General features: G+C 43.4%; 1 protein-coding gene across 1 annotated transcript in view; it reads left to right on the forward strand.

Annotated features, from left to right (window-relative positions):
* The first annotated feature begins 544 nt into the window (after window positions 1-544).
* Window positions 545-10,747, forward strand: part of IGF2R (insulin like growth factor 2 receptor) — a 59,536-nt gene continuing 49,333 nt past the window's right edge. The window contains exons 1-2 of the mRNA XM_042874693.1: window positions 545-567; window positions 4,266-4,949. Coding sequence (XP_042730627.1) covers window positions 545-567; window positions 4,266-4,949 — 707 coding nt within the window. The remainder of the gene's footprint in view (window positions 568-4,265; window positions 4,950-10,747) is intronic.

Consider the following 10,747-nt stretch of genomic DNA (forward strand, 5'->3'; position numbering starts at 1 on the left):
TACAAGACATTTATCATAGTCATGGGCATATTTATGAATGTGGCTATGAAAACAAATGTGTATATATAGACCTAATATATAAATATAACCTAGCAAGACAGGGTGATAGAAGAATCAACTGAACAAATTATACAGCATATTTTAGACCTCTACAAATAGCACATTATGCCAGAAATGTCTTGCATAGCTTCTTTCCTCTGGGACAAACATGAAGAAACAAAATGTAGGTTGCATTTTGATGCTTAAAGAAAATCAATTTTGTTATTCCTCTGCTGTGTATAAAGTCTGTAAATTCTTTGCTGTTATGATGGAGACGGCATTTTCATTTTAGTCTCCTATTACAAGTGAAAAAAGTCACAACACATGGAGCCAAGAAAAATGAAGCAAAACACAAATTTATCAGCTACTTAATGACAACCAAGATGGAACACATGACAACTTATTGTAATATAGTCCTAATGAATTAGACGACATAATTACTGAATTAGAAAAATGAAAGTTGCTCATTATCTCTGCTGCTATCTCAGGATAGAAGTATGAAACCATGGGGCAGTATGTCTTCCAGATGTAAGAAGTATCATTTATTTACGTTAGCTTCACAACAGACACCTTGCACTCATAGCAGATGAACCACAACAGGTTTTGGGCAGTTCAGAAGTAATTCCTAGGTACTGTAGTAGTTGGTGCAAGAGGTTACTTTTTCCCATTATCACATCCTTCTGTGCAGAGCTGCAGCTTACTCTGAGATAACTGTATTAGGGAGGAGGTCTCACACACAGGAAGGAGCAACGCTATATCTCCAGAAGCAGAAAAGGGAAAAATCATGTAAATGGAGAGCAGGACATGATAAATTATCATATGAAATATGATAAAAGAGTTGGTGATATATTTGGAATACACGGTTAACAACAATAGATAAGAAGAATAGCCTCAGGAATTGTAATGTAAGTCAGGAGGGGGATAGAGGATAATAATTCAGAAATAACAAACAGATTTTTGGGCATTTTTCATTCCCATGCATACCTCACAAATGGAGGCTGTTTGCTACCACACCACACTTAGATTTGACATGATGTGCTCTGAGAGCAGAACGAGGTCGGCAGGAGCAGGTTAGTGCTGCAAGCCCGTTCAGTACCAGCATAGCTCACAGAACAAAAAGATGTTTTCTGGTTACCTCAGAAATGACTGTCAGAACACAGAGACAAGAGCCTGTAGGAGAACAGACCAAAGTGTGAGGAAACCCAATGAAGTCAAAGTGCCCTGAAGCTAAAACACAAGAGGGTAATAAGGTTTAAAACATGGAACAGTCTTTCACACTACATTTATTGCCTTGATAAGGCACTTTGAGGTTAAATCATTTACTTTAAATGTCTAGTAGGCGCTTCAGATGGAAGAGGATTAGCAAAGAAATCGTCTCATAATTCCTTTGAATACAAAGATTTGTGAGAGTAAAATTTCACTTAGTACCAGCAAAAGTAGGTGGTAATTCAGATCCTTTATCATAATAAAATATGGAGTTCTGGCCCAAGCACAAACAGTCAAGAACCATGTTCCTTGAAAGCTAGATCAAAGAAGAGAAAAGAGAAGGAGGAATACAGAGAAGCTGCTGCGTGGACTTGAGCAGGCTGTGACTCAATGTCCTTGACAAGAGCTATCTTCTAGGATACAACACAAAACAGAGCCCTTTTCAGAGCACATGCTGAGTACACAGTGTAAGAACTTGCCCAGCAAAACAGAGATTTCGAAAGAAGTCAATATGTTTATGTCTGATATCCTTTCACAGCTTCACTGAACAATATCAGCTAGATTAGGAAATGTCATTATCTTTGTAGCTACATAGGGAAGCCTAAACCTATGTCTGCAAAACAAGGTCATCAAACACTGTTTTTGTCTCAACAGTGTACTTCAAATTACTATAAAGTAGGCAAACTTGTCATAAGAACTCGGGAGGTTACTCTCATCAAATGCTTGCATTAGAAATGTGCTAGAGAAGAACAGTTAAGAGTAGAAGTGAAGCAGAAAAGGAAAGAGAATGAGTAGAAAGAATTAGAGAGATGGTGAAAGATGGAGAGAGCAGCAAAAAAGGAACAAGGAGAAATGAGAAATAATGACAACAGGCATGAAATTAGGGCTTTAGATGTAGGAAGCAAGAAAAAAGGAATGGAGAAGAACGCAGGTGCTGCTATGCTTTCTGAAGAACAGCACTGCTCCACAGAAGGGCCTTATGAAGACTTTTCACAAAGTATAGACATAATTATTTTATTATACAGACAGCTGGAAATAAACTGTCCAAATCTCACTGGAGAGAGAACTTCCCAAAATCAAATATAAACACAACTTTGGATTCCCAAATAGTTTTTGTTCCTATTTATTGAAAAGACAGAGATCAGATACAAGTGTTAAAAGGAATGGAGACAGCAAGAGCAGAGACAAGCTTCCTCTAAGATAGCCTATACCTCACATGCAGTGCTGGCCACATGAAGAGCATCAAAAAGAACATGCAATGACTCCAACATTTGACACCAGGAAAGATGCAAAAGAGAATCCGAGAGGCAGAGGACCTGTTTATTCATCTCGTACCTTGCCTACTGAAAACCATCCACAGCCAGGAAGCTTCAGCATATCCTTGGGATACAGTGCAGTGTAACTATCAGCTATCACTCTGAGCATCTTCGAAGGAAAAGGTAGGATTAAGAAATTACATTCCAGAATATTTTAATACTGTCTCACAGTATTAGATGAACTGAGAAGCTGATATCAATTAACACGGGTGGTGAATATTTAAATTGTTATTTATAAAAGATACCCTGAATGCAGTATTCCTGCCTTTCTGTATTTGCAGAACATACTCTGAGACATATAAATGACTGACATAGATTCTGCAAATGCTTATGTATGCATTTAGCTTTAAGCATGGGAGAAATCCCATGGACCAGGAGAGAACCACTGGACTCCCCAGATTATAAACGTTGAAGTTTGGAAGCTTAGAGTCTGCATGCAAGATTTCTCACCTCTAGACAGTCTTTTACTTTTTAATTTTTTTTTTTTTAATATTTGTATTCACATCTTATATTTCAGTATTTATGCAGCTCCATAGCTATCCTTGTTATGTTGCAACTTTTATTCATTGCTAGGTTGAATGCATATGTGTTAGCACTTCAAATCAGAGTAGTATTTCTATTCTGCTTTTTTTTTTTTTCCTTCCTAGTTAGGATGATGAATACATATGTACTATTATTATTTTTTGGGTTTTTTTTTTCCCCCCTAACTGGGATCTTTTTCTGCCTTTTCAATGTCTTTCCTCCCTGCTCAGTACCTTTGTACACATTTTTCTGAGTATGGAATGGCACTGGTCTGGTTGCAGAGCCTTGTGCAAACATAAGGGCCTGTGCATACAAAGCACAGAAGAATGAAGAAGATCACTTCAGCAATAAAGTTCTATTTGCAGAAACATAGGTAGCTAATCTGATCAGAAGACCCAGTGTGTCTGCTTATGCTGCTGTCTGCAGTGAGCTTCCTGATTAATACATCTTTAACCCAACTTAGGAAACTGGCAGAATTTACAGTTAAGTGCAACGTGTTTGCTCTGTCTAGTGAGTGATGTTGGTACAGACAGGAGAGCAGCAAAGTTTAAGGAAAATATCCCCAGAAATAATAGACTTGATATTCTTTTTTTGAGGACATTACTGTTAGGTTAGGCTGTGTTCATTATAAACTCTAAACATTGCTCCTGCTGATGAACAGGCACACCAACATGGTCCTTCCCCTCTAGCTCATTTGCCCTTGTATTGGGAGGTGCCATTGTTGAACACACAGAAACCTGTGCAGGTGTTTGTACTGATCTGCAGCAAGCTGACTTAGGCTGTGACAGAGCTGTGAGTAAATGGAGAGCAGCTCAAAAGGCATGCCTGTTTTCAGCTAGACAAGCACCTCAAGCCAGCTGGTGCTCTGTAACAACACTGAGTGCAGCTGATAAGGATGGAAGTGGAAAGGGTAACTTCAGGGTAAAGAGGAGAAAAACATGAGGGCAGCCTGGAATGGAAGTGAACTACTGCAGAAGCAGAGCTCTACTGCTGCCTTATTCCTGTGGATGCCACCAGATGGGACAAGTAGAAGCCATTTCAGTTACAGGCCTTTTGCATTTCTTTGTATCAGTGACTCCTGGGCAGTACCAGCAAACAGAACTTATTTACACTCCTAAGACAGCTGTTTCTCTTTCAGAAGTGTAATTTATTTATTTATTTTTTCATTCTCCCCACTCTCAGAGCTGCTTCTTCTCAGCCTTATGCAAGCCTCTCCTCTGGGGGGCTGCGGCAGGGCTCGTCGCCACACAGCTCTCCTGGTGTAGCAATACTCCCGTCACCACAAGACTGCTACCGCCTGCTCCGTCCTCATCCTTGGAGACGTATAATTCTATGCTTTCTCTGCAGCGTTCTGAGAACGACACTTAAAACCCCCTCTAACGTTCCCAGGCGGCGTCTGTCCCACTCAGCCACGCGCTGCACCCAGCACGCTTCGCAGACAGGGCCGCCTGATGCCTCGCCCCACCCCCAGCTCACACCGGAGGGCAGGCTTCACCTTACGCAGCCAGGCCGCCCTCCCCTACGACCGTTAAGCACGTGCCGGGCGCCGCGGGGCGGAGGAGAAGCGAAACCCCCTCACCCACAGCCTGGGGGAGGGATAAGTCACGTGATCGCCGTGCCTGCACATGACGGCGGTCACATGACCGGGCGGTGGGCGGGCTGTGATCACATGACGTGCTGCTGGCGGCCGGCGCTCCTTGACGTCCCGGGGCAGCCGCTTCGGCCCGGCTCGGCTCGCGCCGTCGCGATGGCCCACGCCGCCGCCGCCTTCGCCCCGCTGCTTCTCATTCTCCTCTGCCTGCCGCTGGGGGACGGCGCTGTGGCCCCCGCGACCCTGGACGAGCCTTTCTTCCAGGATCTGTGCAGGTGGGCGTCAGGGGCGCGGGTTGGGAGGGGCTCGAATCCGCCTTGCCGAGCGTTTGTCCGCAGGCGTAGCGCTGCGTTCGGCGGGGTGCCTGGATGGGTGGCGCTGTGAGCGCCCCTCGCAGGGAGCTGCAGGCGGGGGCTGCGGCCGGGGCCGGGCTCCGGCGTGCGGCTGTCCCTTGGGGAGCGTGCCCGTGTCTGCTGCGCCGTGTGTCGCCTCCCAGCCGGCTTCTTGCCGGGGGTTCCGCCGCATACCAGTAATTGATTTAGTTGCGAAAGCCTTGAATAACGAGAGCCGCTGCATGGGAATGACTGTTCTTCGTGTTTTGGCCTGTTCCGGTAATGCGTTCAGCTGGGAATCTGGCTTGGGAAATATGTCTTGCTGGTCTTCCTTTCTTCAGTAATGAGCTGGGCTATGCTGCGGTGCTTACAGGAGTATTTTATCTTCACCAGTGTTACCGGGCGAGCAGCAGTGTAGCCCCTGAGCACAGCACGAAGGTGGTCTGGGTCATGTGAGCAAACGGCAGAATCTGTGGCCACAGCGATTAAAAAAAAAAAGTGATGAAAGGGAGGAGGGGAGAAGATAGCTTTTCTTATGAGGTTAACACGTGAGCATAAAACACTTCTGTGGGGTAACTGCCCTAATTGTGAAATTGGGACAGAAGTGAGAAGCTATTGTGCTTCTCAAATTCTCAATTCCTCTGGCTTTAAAGTGTATTTTCTTTTTTTTTTTTTTTTCTTCTTTCCTTCTTTAATTGCCCTAAATGATTTGATTGCTTCCATATTGAGAATGGTATTAAGTTGTGTCAGCATCTGCCTTGGTTTTGTTCCATGTCTGTTTGTGACTAGAGAAACTTTTAGGAATGCCATTGAGGGACATGCTTGCCTCTAAAAACCTGTGCTGGCTGTCCCGTCTGGCTTTTTTCTTTCTTTCTTTCTCTTTTTTTTTTTTTTTCCTGAAGAAAAGCTTCAAAACTTCTGGCTAGTTATGTAGAAGGGACACAGGAAAAGCCAAACCTGTCAAACTGCAAGCTCTTGAAGATGCTGTGGAGATCTGTTCTGCAGGAAAACTGCTACAACACAGGGGGATGATGTGGTTAAGTGACTTGAGCACATACACTGTTCTCTTGAGGTCTCATCTGTAAGCTGTAAGATCTGATGTGGATCTGCAGGTCAGCTCTTGGGCTAGTCTAATCTGTCCCTGTGCTGCCTTAGGTAAGATTTTGACTAGTTTTACAAGAACTGTTGTCTTGTGTCCTGGGTTCTGTGTGGCCTTTGGTTAGGCTGGTGAAGCTGCAGCAGGCTCTCTAGTGCCTGAATGTCAAAAGCTGCATGAGGAAGGAAAATCTTGGAGTTGAGAATAGAGGTCATTAAGGTTTTAAGTAGTAGCAGAGAGGAACCTAATCTGGGTTCTAGTAGTGGGGGAAAAAAAGGAGACAAATCTTGTCTGTTGGAACTGTAGTGTGAGACTGCCTAAACCTTGGGTAGCTTATATTGCTTGTTTCTTGTAGCCTTACTGTGGGTATTTGTGGACAGCCTAGAGAAAGCGCAAGGAAGTGGAAATAGGAAAAAGTTTTCCTTTGCTGAAACTTTGTTGAATGTCACAGCTTGTGCTCTCCTAAAGCTGACTGTGATGCTATGTGACTTATAAATAGAGGTAGTGTTTATCTTCTGTGTTAAGGTGCATCTGGAATTGCTGCAATGTCAAAATCTGGGAAAGGATACAAAGCTTTTGGTTGGATATAGGAAGTTACTAGTCAGCTGTTCTTTAAATCAGTGTGCTTCAATATCAACAAGATGAAGCTTGACAGTTCTCTTATGCTCTTTAAAAGAAAAAAAACAAAGGGTATGTTTTGAATGTAGTGGTGTAGTAGGAAAAGTATACAAGCTCCTCTGCTGTTCTGCGTATATTCTAGTGTAGATTATTTAGTGACAGATAATGTTTGTCTCCTGTGCAAGGATGAGAGTCAGTGCATAGATTGTACAATTTAGATTTCCTGAGTGAAAGGAATACTCAGACTAGCTGTAAGTCACAAGTCTGTTATTAGGCAGAACTGCTATCTTTCAAGTTGAAAGCCTAATGTTGAATTTTGAAATAACGCGCTTGGCCGTTGACATGAACAGAACTGTATGTATGCTCCTTTCAGTATTTGTCATGAAACCACGTATGTGCTCTTGTGCAGCACTAGAAGCTTTGGGTTTTGTGTTGGTGTAGCCTCAGTGCAGGAGCATGTGCTGGGCAGAGGTGACCTGTAGCTGAACTTACTTGGCTCTCTTAAGTGCTTTGACATGTTTAAGTGGGAGATGTCATAAGTAATTAATTACCAGACCTAATTGTGTATGTACATGATTGCTTCATAAGCCTGGGAAGCTGCCATTGTAGTGGCTTAAATATGATTTCTCAGCACATGTGCTTCAATGCCGCTTGTATATTTGAGCTTCAAATTACTATCTCTTTTTTATGCATTCTATAACATGATGTAGTGGATGAGAATTAGACTGCATCACAAAAGATGAAATGTCAAAGCGTATGCAAGGATTGAGAAAGCTGAATAGCTCATGGTGTAGCTGTAAGACTGCTATGCATGATGCATAAAACCTTGCCTGGAGACATGTGCTGTGCGTGGTGGCTGGAAAAAGTGATGAGTAAACGTGAGTAGAGCTAAGCATGAGTAGTGATAGATCAGTGTTTTTTTTCCATCTCTTGAGGCATAGTGATAGCTTTGTACTTTGTGCCAGTTGAGTGCTCTCTTTCTCTAAAGAGAAATGTCTTTAGTAGAGGAACAAGTTTGTGCCATGCATGCTTATGTTAAAACGTTAGCCACACCTAATAGTGATTTCCATGGGAAGTAGTGGATCTAAATTGCTGGCATAAGATTAGGGTGGGTCATTCTAGAGACTGTTCCCAAGCTTGTGTGCTTGTGCTTGTTGAGCCTGCTTGCAGAAGGCTCACAGAGGTGTCAGTCCCTGCAGTGTGTTCCAGCAGAGAAGTTGCTGGATGTCTAATGAGGTATAGTTCAGTGATTTTTAGGTTACCTCGTCTTGGATTTGAGAGGTCTGTGTCATACCATTTCAAGAAAACCAGCTGGTATGGTATGCGTGGAGAGTAAGGTCTACTTGTAGTGCTTTATAGCTATTGGGGAGGGGATACTCCGCTTCTTCAGTAGGACCTGAAGAAGCAGGAAGTGCAGTGTGGTTGTGAGAAAGGCAGCCCTGGTCTGTTGAGTGCTTTGTTTCCTTTGAGGTGGTTTACCAGTACTCAGACCTGGAAGCAGCTTGTGGCTCTAACTTGGTGCATGTGCTTTGGCTTGCTGCCTTGTTGAAATCTGACAACTTGCAGTGCCAGAGATACTCATCCAGAAGGTAAACCAGACTCTCTGAAGCACGTGTTTTCCCTTTTTCATGCTACTTTCACTTCTTTCTTTTGTGAAACAGTAAAGGCATATAAACAGAATGCATAAAGGCCTTACAATTTGTTGGAAAGAGTTTTTATTTTCACTGCTTCATTACTGTTTTGGCATCTTGAATCAAAGAATATCACGAGTTGGAAGGGACCCACCAGGATCATCAAGTCCAACCCCTGGCTCCATGAAGGACCAAAGACTGACCTGAAGGCAGGCCTAGTCTGAGTGCTTGCTGCTGCTGTTTATACAGCTGCTTTCAGCCAGGCCTTGGCGCTGCCTCAGTGGGAGCTGCCTGCTGCAGCTGCCTTGTGCCAAGCCGTGGAGCTAGCCTGGCCTCCTCTGCTGTGCAATGCCTGTTGTTGTCACTACGTTAACATTGAGGCAAATCTGGCTTGTGTTGTAAGTGGAGGCCAGAAATAACCAATGGAGATAGGGAGGGAAAACGAGGAGAACTTGTCCCAAAAGGTGAAAGTAGAGATGTATTTTGGGCCTCTAATGGTGAGACAGTTTGTGAGGATGTTATCTATAAACAAGGCATCATGTTATGATTTCAGTAGAGATGATTTTTTTGCAATTTTCTTCAGGGCATATACTTATGAACTGCACCAGAAATGGCCATTTCAGAGGTGTGGTATGTGAGCAGGTGGCTTTCTTGCACTCATGGGACAGAGGGCACCCCCATATCACATCAGCTGTGCGGTGGCTCCTATTAGGACTGCTGGGGTTAGATCTATGCTGCATGTCTGCCTGCACTGTGTCCACCTCTGCTGCTCTGTCTTTGGTGCAGTGGTACTGAGGGTTTTTCCAGTTCTTCCCTTCTACAGAGTACAAACTAAGTTCACATCTGTCTGCAGCTGACACTTCAGAAGTAACATGCTTCTCAGGTTGTGCTTGCTCCTTTAGTTTTGACTGTGGCCCACAGCAGGCAGTGAATTAATTGCTTGTGTCCTCACCCCTGTAACCAATTCTGTCTTGTTAGAGCTGTTGCTATAAAGTTGGGGTGAATCTGGGATGTCGTAAGCATAAGTTACTCTGCTAGCTGGATAACTGGCCAGAGCAGGTTGGGAAGGGGAGGGTGATACCATGACATAGTTGCAGGCAGGAGGCGCTTTTTGGGCAGCTGGAGGAGAGCCCTTCATGTGGATGGGCTGTAGTTGGGATAGCGGTGAGGCTGTGAGTAGATTGTTTCCATTACTGGATGTGGCAGAAATCAGTTAGTATTTGTATGGGAACTGCTGAGTCACGGCCTGAACCTCTGATTGATCACCTGAGGCGAGCAATGAGTCAGCCAGAGGAGCACAGGTGAAGGCAGTTCACCTAGACCTATGTAAGAGCTGGCTACCAGTGGGGAAGGATCTCTTCTGGAGATCCACTCTGCTGGAGTTTTGTAAGTGAGCCTAGGATATGGGTAAGCTTTCTATCCTCTTCTTATTATCATAATCTGCTTTGCCTAACTCTCTTGGTTATTTTGTAATTATAACATCTTAATATTCATTGATTATACAGTATTCATTGGAAAATAGAGCATATGCTGCAGGGCTGTATGTGAACCTATTCCCAGACACTGATTTAATGTCAGGAGCTTTACTTGTGTGGGAAATTGTTCAGACTTTCACTGTGAATGTGTATTTTGCATCTGAGTTTAGAACAGCTGCTTAGATGGTATCCAACCTGCTGTTGTGCTCTGGTGTGTTCAGGCAGTCCAGTGAATAAGCCCTGCCCCTTTGGCTGTCTTTTAAAGAAAAGGCTCTTGAGCTTCCCTCAAAGCTGAAAGTGATGGTACTCAGAAACTACTGTAGGTGTTTGCTTATGTGTACCATTGGAGGTGTGGTTTGGAACATGATGAAGCAAGAAATCCCACATTTACTTCCCTGGATTGTTTAGAAAAATTCCTCAGACCTCTTGTGTAGAGGTCTGAAGGAACAGAGAGGCTCACTTTGGGGGCTGTTTTGTTTCTGTTTTGTGAGTATTCTCATCTTGTTTCTCTTCTGTTTCTGGCACGCTGATAAACTGGCTTAAAGGTATTGATTTCTTCTCTTTCATAACATGGAGCTGGAAGAGCAAGAAACTAATATCTAATAGATGATAATTCAGTTGTATAAAGGAGTCAGATTCTAGTTCAATTTGAAAATAAATTTTAGTTTCCCAATCATCTAAAAGTGCTGAGTAGCCACGCTTACTTGATCAGCAATTTATCATCTTAGCATTATATATTACTACTTCTACTTCTTACTTCTATAGTCTTTCAAAATCAGTCAAAAAAGAGCACTGGAGCCTTTGGGATTTTTTTCAGCAGAATATTAACTTTCCAGGGTTGTATTTGAGGAAATTGTATTATGATTGAAATATACATTCTCCTGGAGGAAAAGAATACGTTTTAGTCTTGATCTCAGTCTT

This window comes from Lagopus leucura, unplaced genomic scaffold, assembly GCF_019238085.1.
Source record: "Lagopus leucura isolate 7727_CA_CO unplaced genomic scaffold, USGS_WTPT01 Super-Scaffold_73, whole genome shotgun sequence".
Classification (NCBI taxonomy): domain Eukaryota; kingdom Metazoa; phylum Chordata; class Aves; order Galliformes; family Phasianidae; genus Lagopus; species Lagopus leucura.